The sequence below is a fragment of the Rana temporaria genome, chromosome 1 (assembly GCF_905171775.1).
Source record: "Rana temporaria chromosome 1, aRanTem1.1, whole genome shotgun sequence".
NCBI classification, from domain to species: domain Eukaryota; kingdom Metazoa; phylum Chordata; class Amphibia; order Anura; family Ranidae; genus Rana; species Rana temporaria.
In genome coordinates this window covers 249,313,014-249,328,005 of record NC_053489.1, presented here as the reverse complement: position 1 = coordinate 249,328,005, position 14,992 = coordinate 249,313,014, and the positions used below count along the sequence as shown (strand labels likewise).

Genomic DNA, 14,992 nt, shown 5'->3' with positions numbered 1-14,992 from the left:
AAAACTATTTGTAAGATGATAAGTGCTGTGGTGAACAAAGAATAGCACAGAATTGAACCATTCTACCAAATGGTATTTGTATATAGGATTTTTATTGGTGCCTGGGCATCAAAAAGCAACACGATTTCAAGGTACTTTATTGTACAAATATATATTAAAACATTAGAAAGTTCATATGAACTATTTAGATTTCATCAACTGTGGTAAGCTTCCATATCTAGATGGCTTTTTAACCCCTTGGAGCTGGTACCTCCTGGCCCTTTGAGGGGTTTAGGATGCCGGGAGGTGGGACGAGTTTTATGATCATGTGACGGCTGTGATTGGCTGTCACATGATCGGAAAGTTCCCGATCGCAAGCAGCAATTGGAAGCTTTCTATTATTCGCCAGTAACTACGGTATCACTACTGTAATCTAGAGTTTTCGAACTGCATTTCCCAGAGGGAGATTTCCAGGAGAAGGGGAAGGAGCTGCATTTTCTCAGGCTGTGGAGGATGCACATCTCTGGCCAGTGTGCACCACCACTCCAGCATAATGGTGTACAACTAAAACCAGTGCTTATAAAGTCCTTAGCAGAATCTTGATGCCTGTGAACTTGTTTTCTTTGCATAATTAAACTCTCACCAGACTGCATGACCCTTAAAAATGTGAGTAAAAATAAGGCCGTCTTTCCAAAATGGTTATAGTGTCTTCTTTTTTTATTTATTTAGTATCCTTCTTCACTGCCCTAAGTTGGTAACCCAAAAGATGGAATGGGAGTATTTGGTGTTGTAATACATTTATTTTTATGTAATTTTACTGCACTATGATCTTTTTTATATGAATACTTTGTATCCAACAGAGGAAACATCTGACCTGGAGGGAGTTTGTTTTGGTGATATCTAGCCTTTTATTTGTGAACAGTGGGGTGGATTCAGGTAGGGCTGCGCACTCTTACGGAGGCGCAGCGTTCCGTTTTTACGCTACGCCTCCGTAAATTACTTGCGCTACGCTTCATTCAAGAAGCAGTAGCTCCGTAATTTGCGGGGGCGTTCCGTAAAAGTGGCCGGCGTAAGCGCGCGTAATTTAAATGATGCCGTAGGGGGCGTGGATCATTTAAATTAGGCGCGTTCCCGCGCCGAACGTAGTGCGCATGCTCCGTCGGGAAACTTTCCCGACGTGCATTGCGGTAAATGACGTCGCAAGGACGTCATTTGCTTTAACGTGAACGTAAATGACGTTCAGCGCCATTCACGATTCACTTACGCAAACGACGTAATTTTCAAAAATCGCGACGCGGGAACGAAGGGTATACTTAGCATTGGCTGCGCCTGCTAATAGCATGAGCAGCCTTACGCAGAAACCGACGAACGCAAACGACGTAAAATTTGAACGCCGGGCGCGGGTACGGTTGTGAATCGGCGTGAGTATGCAATTTGCATACTCTACGCTGACCACTACGGGAACGCCACCTAGCGGCCAGCGTAAGAATGCAGCCTACGATACGACGGCATAAGAGCCTTATGCCAGTCATATCTTAGGCTGCAGTCGGCGTATCAAGCTTTCTGAATACAGAAAGTCGATACGCAAGCGCTACTTAGCGATTACGCTGCGTATCTATGGATACGCAGGCGTAATTGCTACCTGAATCTACCCCAGTGTTTTTGGGTAAGAGTAAATTTGCATGAGGGTTTACAAATGTGAACGGGAAAGCACAAGGTTATTTTTTTAGGCATGGTTTTATGTGGGCACAACTAAATTTGATATTTCTTTGTTGTAAATGTATTACACTATCAGAAATTGTTTTGCTTTGGATACATACATAACAAGGATTGGAACACTGGGAAGTTATTGAAAGTGGAGGAAGACCAATGTTTAATTGATAAATGATAGGAAGATAACATAGTTTGGTAAGAGTACATTGGCATGTGCATGTGAGGAAGAATAGAGCACCAGATGATGTATGTTATGTACTTTCATATATAGGTGAACACAATATTATGTGGTGACTTTGAGCATACTCCTCTAGTTTTTCTTTCGCTTTTGGGTTAGCAACTTGGAGATGTGAAGGATACTAAATAAAAAGGAAGACAACATAACCTATTTGATAACACAGCTCTATTTTAACCCACATTTTAGGGTCATGCAATCTGGTGAGAAGTTATGCTAGAAGAAGAAACAAGTTTACAGGTATCAAGATTCTGCTAAGGACTTTATAAGCGCTGGTTTTATTTGTATGGTGTATTCGCCTGAGTGGCCTATTTTATTGCATAATGGTGGTCTGAGCAGGATCTCAAGTGCTGACAGCAAGTGTCACCTAGATACAGAGCAGAGAGCGCACTTATTGCTGTGTGTGACCGGATGGTAAGCTGAAGTATCATTGGGACTGGTAAGCTTTTGCTGTGCAGATTTACTATCTGCTGCTAGAGAGACTGAGCCCCTTAGGAACTGACCATACAGCAATCTAGTAGCCTTATTGCTGCACGCAGGCTGGACCGGGACTATTCTTGCGTGCACAAACTTTACAACTGGGACCCCAATGATAGCCAGCTGAAGAGTTGGGATTAAAGACTGCCCATTTGCAGCTGCTACACAGAGACCACTACCTATGCTAAGAGGTACCTCTCAGGGGACATTGCAATTATATCCTAGCCATTTTCCTAGAGTGCACTCTTAACTAGTTATAACACTATTATTTACATTGGAGTTAAGGCTTATATGCACTGTTTATTGCTGACGCATGAGTTAATCCCAGTCTAGTGGTGCAGAACTCTATTCTAAGTTACTTTGCCATAGTGATTATACTGTCTTTTAACCCACCTTCTGTGTGTTCATTTATGCTCAAGCCGCCATTTATTCTAACCTATATCAATACATTGAGTTAAAGAAGTTGTAAAGGAATTTTTTTCCCCCTAAATAGCTTCCTTTACCTTAGTGCAGTCCTCCTTCACTTACCTCATTCTTCAATTTTGCTTTTAAATGTCCTTATTTCTTCTGTCTGTAACTACACACCGTAATGCAAGGCTTTCTTCCTGGTGTGGAGAAAGCCTTTTGAGGGGGCAAGCAGGAGTGTCAGGACGCCAACTAACACACAGCTCCTTTCTCTATCTGCAAAGTAGAGAGTGTCCTGACTTGCTTGCTCGCCCCCTCAAGAGGCTTTCTCCACACCAGGGAGAAAGCCTTGCATTACTGTGTGGAGTTACAGACAGAAGAACAGGAAGTGAGGATTTCTCAGAAGAAATAAGGACATTTAAAAGCAAAATGGAAGTGAAGGAGGACTGCACTAAGGTAAAGGAAGCTATTTAGGGAAAACAAAAAATTCCTTTACAACCCCTTTAATTTACCACTAAACGGTCTTGTGTCTATTTCATGGTACTAACTCACAGCCAAGTTAAATGTATCTTGTGTTCTTATAAGTGCTTGGAGTGACCTTCATGCAAACAAGTGTGTCAGAGGGGCTGAGGCTGTTCTTGGAGTCAATGGGCAGAACAGAGAATCAAAAATTACAAAAGCAGCTCCTCTGGGGATAATGCTACACATGAAAAAACAGGCATATGAAAATTTTTCACAGGTTGTAAATGATGTAGTGTTTGGAGATATTATGGCAATTAAAATTAATCTAAATGGAGGTTTACCACAACATGCATATGGAAAATTTTCACAGGTTGTAAATGATGTAGTGTATTGAGGTATTATGGCAATTGAAACCCATCTAGATGGAGGTTTGCCACAACTGATGAAATCCTAATAATTCATATGAACTTTTTCATGTATAGTATCCACAGTATTTATCGTCGAATAAGGTACCATATATTTATGCACATAAAAAAAAAAAAAAGTGCTGCTTTTTGATTCCCAGGCACAGATAAAACCCCATATACAAAACACTGTACCATTTGGCTCTCTATAGAAATAAGGGATGTGGTGCCATGAGTACACATCAGCCCAATTATATATGTTTATTTTATAGAATTGAACTGGAATTGAAATCATTACTTACATCATGGCCACATTACTTCCATCTATAATGACATGTCTCAGTTGGTCATTTCCTTTTTCATTTCTTAGGTTAAGCTGGAAAGGAGTCTGCATTGCTTCATTAAATCGCTGCGCTCCAGTCACAATAGGTACATTGGATTCTTCCTTACCAGTTGTACCTTTGGATTGTTCTATGCTCATTGTCTCTGACTCAAGGCCACCATGAAATATATCCTCAACTGGGTGATTATTAACCATTGGTTTGTTCCTCGGCAGATCACCCATTCCCATAGTTGGGTTAACAATGTGTATCTCAGGCCTTGCTAGAACAAGGTTTTCTGGAATTTGTAAATCATTCTCCTCGTGTCCTTTTCTTTGAGGCCCACTTTGAAAAATAAATTCTTCGGAATCATTTTTTTCATTGAGTTTCCTTAGTAACCCAGCCACAGAACCATCTCCGATGTCGACAATTTCACTGGGTGAATAGCCACAATGTTTGGCAGCCGATTTCATCACTTCTAAAAGGTAGTCCTCATCATTAATAGAAAGAACACGTGACATACCTTTTAGAGTAGAAGGCCTTTGTACTTGGTTACTGTCACTAGGTTTATGACTAGATTGTTCCCGTTTAACTTTGTCCAGAATCTGAGAAGGCTCCTGGATCCCATTTTCTGACAACACCTTAAGCACAATAGATTCCTGATAACCCATTGTCTTGAAAAAGTCTAAAAGCATGTTAAACTCTAAAGAAAAATTGTGATGAGAGCCTGGTTCTCCATCATCCCACCTCATAATAGTATCCAGTAGACCAGATATTTGCTGGAATTCCTCATCGTCTTTTACTAGCGGTTCCATCCTTTGATTCAGTTCAGTTCCTTCATTCTGATAAGAACCCGAAGACTCACATTCATCGAACCCCATCACTGGCCTTTCCTGTACACCAAGTGGTACTGGCTGTTTTTTCAGATCCCATATATTGTTCTGAACTGGTTCACGAGGTTCAGAAGCCCTCTCACGCAAAACTCCTTTAACAGGCCTATTCTTTGTTATATGTACTGGCTGTGATATTACAGGGTTGTCAAGTCTCTGATTTGGATATTCCATTGCTGCAGGATGGGGAGGAAGCTTTCTCATTGCATCACATTCCCTCTGGTGGCTTGTGGGTTGTTTCTGTCTACTCTCTTTGTCCTCCTCTACGAGAGCTAGTAACTGTTCCTTGGTGGAAGTTGGAAGAATAAGAAGATCCAGTGCATGTATGTCATTATATTCTTCTACCAGAGCCTTAAAATTCCTTTTAATAGAGGTCTCTTGGTCTTCGGGCTTGGTGTTACAAACATCTAAAAATGCATGAATTTGACTTCGGGCCATTACTACTCCCTCAGCCAAGCCAGAGATTGTAATCAGTCCATGACTTAGAGGGTTGACGCACGCTGAAGTAGCTCTAATTAGGCAGTCAAGGAAGAGACCCCCGGCCCCAACAAAGATGCAGTGCATCTCACGTGGGTAGTTAAAGTCCTCAGTTAACTCTGGGGTGCATAGTCCTTTAATATAATCCTAAAGGAACAGAAAAGGATTATTGTATAATATTTTCAAACCAATACTCATTAAAAGCTTTTATTTTTTTGTTACCTTTTCATGCAAGAAACCATTGTTTACAGCTTACAGATTGCACATTACCAGGTGAATACCTGCTCCTCCCGCCAGCTTGTACCTCACTATGGGACGTACATGCAGGCAGTAGGAACAGTTGTGTGCAGGATGAAGGGAGTTAGAAGGTATTCAACCCACCTGGCTAGTCGAAAAGAGAACATGTTCTAATTTTTCCCAGCGGTTTTCCTGTTGGCAAAACTGTGATGGAGCATACGCACAGTTGGTTTTCCCGGCCAAAAGCTGTCATGGCAGTGTGTACGAGGCAATACAGTAAGATGCTTGAAAGGCAAGGATAGTGTCTTTTAAGTTTACAGCTTGTGTTTTTTTGGACGCGACTTGTGGTGACAGCATTTTTTTTGTTCGGGGATCGTGGGAACTGTCAGTAAATCAAACCTTGCATTTTTAAGCAATATCTGCTTTAACTCATCCTTTACACTCAGCAGCATCCAATGTCCTTCACAATGAGTCTCTACCAGTAAAGGATACAAATACAGGAAAGTGAAAGGGTATCATGGCCCTACAATGGCTTTAGAGTTGCAGGGTATGCTGTCCATATTTGGACTGGTACCAAACATGGACTTACAGCTAGTGATGTCACAGGGAACTGTGGGAAGGCACCTTCAGTGATGTCACATGGAACTATGGGGGGACATCATTTCTTAACCAAAGGTTTGGGATTCTGCCCTAGAGAAAACCCTACAAACTGACCTTATACCTTCTTTTTTTTTATCTTTTCTTCTAATAAAACGTCTGCCCTTGCTATCATTGGAAAGCAAAAATGTAATTGCTTGTAATTCATCTAGGCTAGCGACATGGTATCCTTCCTTCATGCTGACTCCCGGGATATAATCGTCAGGTATCCCATCAGTCATCTTTTTTTTCACTCTTGAATGTTTGCTGCCAGGGAAGGAGGGGTAGGGAGAGTGGAGGAGGGCTGAGGGAATTCACAGGACAGCGGAGGAGGGCTGCAGGGCTGGAGTGGGATGGATGAGGGCGGAGACAGGAGGAGACATGCGAGATTCATGTGCATTCATCCAGAGTGAAGAGAATTTTTGTCCACCGAAAGGAGGATTGCTTTTCTTTGGTTCTATGGAGATTTCAGCCCCAGGAAATAACAGCGAATATTTCTAAAGCCATTTGCGTGAAGTTGCTATAACAGGTGCAGCGAATGTCCGCAGCCACTGCTATAGCAACATGTACACAAAGCGCTGGAATCGCTGTATCTCTATTACGCAGGTGCAGCTGAGCCCTTAATGCGCATGCGCTTTGAGCCCTTTGTGTACAGGTTGCTATAGCAGCCACAGCAGAAGTTCGCTGCAATAGAAACCTTATAGACATGGTCATCTGTCTTAGGGCATTGTGACAGTTTCTCCTGATAACCCAAATCCTCCCCAGCGCCAAGTATACTTGCATACCTATAGCTGCCTGTTGTAGGAATCCACCCTGAGTAAGCTCGTGTTAGGTGGTGTCAGAGTGGATGATGCCACTGAGGCCTCTTTCACACAATCATCCCTGATTCCCTGCCATCTCTCTGAATAGCGATTCATTGTGCATGGCTTTTCAGAGGCAGTTTTCAGACATTCAGTAGGTAATACTGCTGCCTCCTGAATGCCTGTGTTTTTTTTTTGGGGGGGGGGGGGGGCTGTTTTATTTCTCTTCTCTGAAGTGGGATTTTGCATTGAAATATTGCACCACAACTGCAAGCCAAGTATTTGGCTTGTGGCTGCACTGTAGTCCAATTGACTTCAATGACCAGGTTTCACAGGCGGTGCTGCATGTGATAATCAACATGCCAAGTTAGATTTGTCTCCCATATAAAAGAGGCCTAACATGATCCATGTGACAGTGCTCTGGCCTGGAGCATTTTTCCCCACACTTGAAAGCCCTGCTTTGTTAGAGCAAAAGAGTGAGAATTCTGAGAGTGTTAAGGCAAACTGTGGGGTTGATTTACTAAAACTAGCGAGTGCAAAATCTGGAGTAGCTTTGCATTGTAGCCAATCAGCTTCTAACTTCAGTATGTTCAATTAGGCTTTGACAAAAAACCTAGAACATGGGTGTTCAAACTATGGCCCTCCAGTTGTTCAGGAACTACAATTACCATCATGCCTAGTTCATGTCTGTGAATGTCAGAGTTTTACAATGCCTGATGGGATGTGTAGTTCCGCAACAGCTGGAGGGCCGTAGTTTGAGGATCCCTGTCCTAGAAGCTGAACTATTAATCATTCGCTGACAAATGTCCTAAAGAATGTTTAATAAATATGCCCATAGAATCTCTGTGAGGTTTTTATTACTGTCTCCTTCCTTGTGGGAATTTTACCTCACTTCTTATCCCTGTAACCACACAGAATGTATGGGGGAACCTTTACAATGCAGCCATGTATGGGGGCAGAGGCGTTGCTAGGGGGGTGCGGTCCGCACCCGGGTGACACCCACTAGAGGGGTGACACCATCCCGATAAAAAAAATAATAATAATTTTTTTAGCTGACATGTGGGGGGGGGGGGCGGCTCCCCCCCGCGACTGCAGCGATGAGTGCCGTGGAATCGGAACGCCGAGCACCACGGTACAAGAGGAGGGGGGTTGCGGGGTGACACCGCAGCATCATCCATCCCCTCCTCTCACAGCCACGGGCTGTTAGCGGTGCTCGGCAGTCGGCACACAGGCACAGCCCCCTCCTCTCTGTTTGTGTGTACAAAGGGGGAGGGGCCGAGGGGACCTTCTGTCCATGTGCCGTGGCGCTGCCTGCGATGATCTGAGGTACTGAATGGGAAAGGGGGGGGGGGGATGTTTGCACTGAGAGGGGGGGTTGTACTAAGGGGGGTGTTTGCACTGAGGGGGTTTTCACTAAGGGGGGTTTGCACTGGGGGGGGTTGTACTAAGGGGGAGGGGGTTTGCACTGGGGGGTTGCACCGAGGGGGTTTGCACTGGGGGGGGTTGCACTGAAGGGGGGATTTACACTGAGGGGGGGTTGCACTAAGGGGGGGTGTCTGCACTGAGGGGGGTCTGTGTAACATGCAGGGGTCCAGAGCTGCAGGTGGCTGTGTAATGTAAAAGGGGTGCAGTGATGCAGGGTGCTGTGTAATGTAAAAGGGTCCAGAGGTGCAGGGGACTATGAGATGTAAAGGGGTCCAGTGATGCAGGGTGCTGTGTAATGTAAAGGGGTGCAGAGGGCTGTGTAGTATAAAAGGGTCCAGAGGTGCAGGGGGCTATGCGATGTAAAGGGGTGCAGAGGTGCAGGCGGCTGTGTAATGTAAAAGGGGTGCAGCGATGCAGGGTGCTGTGTAATGTAAAAGGGTTCAGAGATGCAGGGTGCTGTGTAATGTAAAAGGGTCCAGAGATGCAGGGTGCTATGAGATGTAAAGGGGTCCAGTGATGCAGGGTGCTGTGTAATGTAAAGGGGTCCAGTGATGCAGGGGGCTGTGTAATGTAAAGAGGTCCAGAGGTGCAGAGTGCTGTGTAATGTAAAGGGGTCCAGAGGTGCAGGGTGCTGTGTAATGTAAAAGGGTCCAGAGGGCTGTGAGATGTAAAGGGGTCCAGTGATGCAGGGTGCTGTGTAATTTTAAAGGGGTCCAGTGATGCAGGGTACTGTGTAATTTTAAAGGGGTCCAGTGATGCAGAGGGCTGTGTAATGTAAAGAGGTCCAGGGGTGCAGGGTGCTGTGTAATGTAAAGAGGTCCAGAGGGCTATGTGATGTAAAGGGGTCCAGTGGTGCAGGTGGCTGTGTAATGTAAAGAGGTCCAGAGGTGCAGGGTGCTGTGTAATGTAAAAGGGTCCAGAGGTGAAGGGGGCTTTGAGATGTAAAGGGGTCCAGTGATGCAGGGTGCTGTGTAATGCAAAGGGGTCCAGTGATGCAGGGTGCTGTGTAATGTAAAGGGGTCCAGAGGTGCAGGGTGCTGTGTAATGTAAATGGGTCCAGAGGTGCAGGGGGCTATGTGATGTAAAGGGGTCCAGTGGTGCAGGGGCTGTGTAATGTAAAGAGGTGCAGGGTGCTGTGTAATGTAAAGGGGCCCAGAGGTGCAGGGTGCTGTGTAATGTAAAAGGGCCCAGAGTTGAAGGGGGCTGTGAGATGTAAAGGGGTCCAGTGATGCAGGGTGCTGTGTAATTTTAAAGGGGTCCAGTGATGCAGGGTACTGTGTAATTTTAAAGGGGTCCAGTGATGCAGGGGGCTGTGTAATGTAAAGAGGTCCAGAGGTGCAGGGTGCTGTGTAATGTAAAGCGGTCCAGTGATGCAGGGTGCTGTGTAATGTAAAGGGGCCCAGAGGTGCAGGGTGCTGTGTAATGTAAAAGGGTCCAGAGGTGAAGGGGGCTGTGAGATGTAAAGGGGTCCAGTGATACAGGGTGCTGTGTAATTTTAAAGGGGTCCAGTGATGCAGGGTACTGTGTAATTTTAAAGGGGTTCAGTGATGCAGGGGGCTGTGTAATGTAAAGGGGTCCAGTGATGCAGGGGGCTGTGTAATGTAAAGGGGTCCAGTGATGCAGGGTGCTGTGCAATGTAAAGTGGTCCAGAGGTGCAGTTGTGGAGAGGGGTACACAGTAGTAACAAAAAGATATTGAAGGATACAGAGGTATGCAGGGGGCACAGTGGGGTGTTTTTACATTTTAACGTGGGGGGGTGCCAGATATTGGATTCGCCCTGAGTGCCAAATGCTCTAGGTACGCCCCTGGCCTATAGGCTCCTGAGATGTGAATTCTGGAGAAAGAGAGGTGGGGGGAGGGGACAAAGAAAAAAGGAGAGAAAGAAGAAGGGATAGAAAGAACAAGAAAGATGGATAGGGAGAGAGAGAAAAGGGGAAGAAAGGAGAACAGAGAGCAAACAGTAGGGTAAAGAATATTTGAAAAATGTTATTGGGGGGGGGTGGGGTGTGACACCATATTTTACCGCACCAGGTGACACCAACACTAGTGACGCCACTGTATGGGGGACCTTTACAATGCGGCCATAGACCGCAATAAAACAATTGTTTCAACTTTTCCCCTGCGAGGAAAAAATAAAAATAGCTGTTTATGTCCACATTCCAAACAATTGTGCTTACTTCCTGTCAGGGTGACCACCCAGGAAGTGAGAGGAAATCTCACCAGTGGAGACACAGACATCAATAAAATCCCAACAGGGGTTATAACTTCTCCCATTCTATTCAGAACTGGGAAAAAATGTTTTAGCTGGAATGGAGTATTATTGTATTGTATTATTAGTGGTTGTAAAGGATGAAGATTTTTTACCTTCATGCATTCTATGCATGAAGGTAAAAAACCTTCAGTGTGCAGCTCTCCCTTCAGCCCCCTAATACTTACCTGAGCCTGGTCTCTTTCCACCAATGTGCACAAGACCCAAGGCTTTCCCGGGTCTCTCCCTCCTGATTGGCTGAGATGCAGCCATAGGCTCCTGCTGCTGTCAAACACAGCCAATGAGGCAGGAACGGGGGGCAGGGCTGAGCCATGCTCGTTGTGTTTTATAGATGCAGAGAGACGGTTTGGGAGTGAGCACGCACCAGTGCCCCCACAGCAAGCGAATTGCTATGGGGCAGTTGGCAAGGGGGAGAGGCCCAGAGGGCTAGCGGGGGACCCATGAAGAGGAGGATAGAGTCCGCTCTGTGCAAAACCACTGCACAGAGCAGGTATGCATGACATGTTAGCAATAACACACACTCATGTGCGCACTGTCAGTGGAGTGGAAAGAGAGTGGGCAATTAAGCTCTGTCAAAAAAAATCCGTAAGATTGAGGTTCATACAAATCAGGAGCAAGTGGCAATCCCAGGGGGTGCTGACTTTGGACAGCTGCAGGCTCGGATACAAGCTGGAAGGAAATCTGTGGGATTGCAAAACAAAGAGAGCAGCGCCATCTAAGTGCAGCAATGTGATGACATTTATTCCAAAGATGACAATTAAAAACTCACAGGATAAAAAGGTAACAGCACATGTGGAGTTGTATGTTGTGGTTTATCCAATTCCAGGGAGGACGAGCTGCAATCAGAGGAAGAGACAGTCACTGGTTCCCGGCTGCGCTGGTGGCTCCCAGCGCTTTCAGGCACTCAGATGAGCTGGAAGGTGGAGCGGGGAGGTGCGTGCGTTCGGGGCATGCATGCTCCTTCATCAGGCAGTCTGACCCTGAATGCGCATACCTCCCCACTCCACCTTCCATCCGGATGTGACGTCAGCGACTGCATCTGAGCTCATCTGAGTCCCTGGAAGCGCTGTGCGCCACCAACGCAGCCAGAACCAGTGACTGTCTCTTCCCCTGATTGCAGCTCGTCCCCCCCCCCAGGAGTGGATGAACCACAACATACAACTCCACATGCGCCGTTACCCTTTTATCCTGTGAGTTTTTCATTGTCATCTTTAGAATAAATGTCATCACATTGCTGCACTCAGATGGCGCTGCTCTCTCTTTGTTTTGCAAGTATCACATGTTTGTTATTTTGTTTTAAATACAATTTTCCATTACAATTACTTTAATATTATGCATAGGCGTGCGCACAGGGTGTGCCAGGTGTGCCTGGGCACACCCTAATCACCTTGTGCAGCGCAGATTGCCCCTACTGCCCTGGCTCATTCCTCTTCTCTCCCAAAGGCTGCTGCTGGTGGTACACACAGGAAGTTTTAAAAAGAGTAGGGGAAGGGGCCGGTAAATATATAATTTACCAGCCCCTTCCCTTTGTGAATGAGCACAGTAAGTGATCGGTACCATGTGTTTGAGCTTTGGAGTGCACACCCTAATGCAATAGGCTGCGCACACCTATGTGCATATGACATGTTAAGCTAGATCTTTCCACAGCAGCCTTACCTTAGCTTTGATGATGCTCCTTCTTTCTCCTCCAAGTTGAACCCATATCTGCTGGTGTCCCGTAGATTGCAGGGGTAGGGGATCCTGCATCAGCACTCCGATTACGTTCACCGTGACTCCAAACAGTCTTTCAATGCACGCTTGCTGCCTTCGCAGCGCTTTCTCCGATTCCTGCGGCACGGCAAACTCGTCCACGCTCTCATCATCTTGCACAGCCTCATATTTGCCCACTGCCATCAGCATTTTAGGTCGAATAGCTAGTCCCTAATATGAAAGGATATAGAGGTACCGTCCTCTGAAATGTCAGTAGCGGATTGCTAGCTCTTGGGCCCAGGCTGTTTTTGCTTGCAGCGTCGCTCAGCTCACCTGTCTCCGCATACTTCCCCTTCTACCTAGATGACATTTAGAGACGTGCTGCACCTGCTTGCGTTTTCTAAAGTGAAACAATATTGCGAGCCTTCTTTCATCTTCTTCCTCATTCTGTAAGAGTTCAGGCCTTGTTTTTATCCCCGCCCCATGAGTATGTTTGTGTCTGTCTCACCTTAGCAATACCTGAACACGTCTGCAGGCTGCATTCACCGACATGTGACACATATGATACTCAGGGTCACAAGGCTGCCCTTTAAAGCCTAAGCTGCTCTCCTAGTCTGTTCCCCCTTTAACAGGCTGCAAATAGGACTTGCTATTCTGTGGCTACAGCATGTCTGCCTTCAGTACTAGAAATAACCTATTCTTACTAAAGATATCTTAAAAAAAAAAACTGTATCTGTAAATAGACACTCTCTCACCCTTCCTGGTGACTGATGGGAAGTTCCTGTATGTGTGTCAGACTGCGGGAAATTCCACATTTTGCTCACACAGGGGGAGGAGCAGTGAAAGGCTTCTTATTATTATTTTATCTTGTGTTTATAGAGGCAAAATACATGTTTGCTCCTATGTCTCTGTAGCAAGTGTGACGCCATCTTTGCTAGGACCAAAACTGCTTGCTGTTGCTCTGTGCTTTTTACTTCATGACGTGTAGGAATTTTTGTTGTATTTTAGGGCTCATGAAGGAAAATATAAATGTTCCACAGGAGATAGTTCTAGCCAGCGCTGAAGAGGGTTTTAAAATAAGGGCTGGATGTGATTCTAAATGCACAGGATAGAACTTGCTACTAATATTTCTAAAGGTTCCATTTATATGAGCGTAATAAACGTTACTGCTCTTATGTTTTTTTCTAGTGCGAAACGTAAATACGATCAGTAAATACAGTTTTTTCCTGCAATCTGACATACTGTACTTCCTTGTATACATATTTCCCCAGGAGGAGATTTTTCGTGTTGTGGTACGGAACTGAACGCAGTGCATGTTTGCGCGCCGGTGTGAATGTCTCCATTGAAAATAACCCTTGTGTGTGATCCAAGCATATCGTATGGTTTCGTTCTTTGTTAACCACTTCAGCCCCAGACCATTTTGCTGGTCAATGACCGGGCCACTTTTTGCGATTTGGCACTGCGTCGTTTAAACTGACATTTGCGCGGTCGTGCGACGTGGCTCCCAAACAAAATTGACGTCCTTTTTTTCCCACAAATAGAGATTTCTTTTGGTGGTATTTGATCACCTCTGCTGTTTTTTTTGTTTGCGCTATAAACAAAAATAAAGCGACAATTTAAAAAAAAAATGAATATTTTTAACTTTTTGTTATAATAAATATCCCCCAAAAATATATAAAAAAAAAAAAGAATTTTCCTCAGTTTAGGCCGATACGTATTCTTCTACATATTTTTCGTAAAAAAAATCATAATAAGCGTTTATTGATTGGTTTGCGGCGCAAAAGTTATAGCGTCTACAATATAGGGGGTAGTTTTATGGCATTTTTAATAATATTTTTTTTTTACTAGTAATGGCGGCGATCTGCAATTTTTATCGGTACTGCGACCTTATGGTGGTCACATCGGACACATTTTTGGGACCATTGGCATTTTTATAGCGATCAGTGCTATAAAAATGCATTGATTACTGTAAAAATTTCACTGGCAGGGAAGGGGTTAACACTAGGGGGCGAACAAGGGGTTAATTATGTTCCCTGTGTGTGTTCTAACTGAAGGGGGGGTGGACTCACTAGGGGAAATGACAGATCGCTGTTCATACATTTGTATGAACATACGATCAGTAATTTCTCCCCCTGAAAGAACCAGGAGCTGTGTGTTTACACATACACCTACCTGACATACATACACTGACCTCACCTACCTACCTGACATACATACACTCACTGACCTCACCTACCTACCTGACATACATACACTGACCTACCTGACATAAATACACTGACCTCACCTACCTACCTGACATACATACACCTACCTGACATACATACACTAACCTCACTTACCTGACCAGGAGACAGGCTGTGTGTGTCCAGGTGTCCTGCAGTTCAGTTCAGCCTCAGCCGTAGTATGCGGTGTGCAGCATGTGTCACAGCAGACAGCCAGAGGAGGAGAGGAGACTGCTTGGATCTCATCGCCTGCACGGAGAGCAGGCACAAGGCGGTATGGAGAAGACTCTTCTGCCTCCTGTTCCACACTCCGGTGCCCATGATCAGACACACCGAGCTCTTCACTCTG

At 45.2% G+C, this 14,992-nt stretch overlaps 1 protein-coding gene across 1 annotated transcript in view; it reads right to left on the bottom strand.

The window, feature by feature from the left end:
• LOC120940492 (protein KHNYN-like) overlaps nucleotides 1-13,251 on the bottom strand; it is a 57,344-nt gene extending 44,093 nt beyond the window's left edge. Inside the window, exons 1-2 of the mRNA XM_040353406.1 lie at nucleotides 12,386-13,251; nucleotides 3,978-5,509 (exon numbers count right to left, since the gene is read on the bottom strand). Of these exons, the coding sequence (XP_040209340.1) occupies nucleotides 3,978-5,509; nucleotides 12,386-12,628 (1,775 nt within the window). The 5' untranslated portion in view covers nucleotides 12,629-13,251. The remainder of the gene's footprint in view (nucleotides 1-3,977; nucleotides 5,510-12,385) is intronic.
• Nucleotides 13,252-14,992: the final 1,741 nt, after the last annotated feature.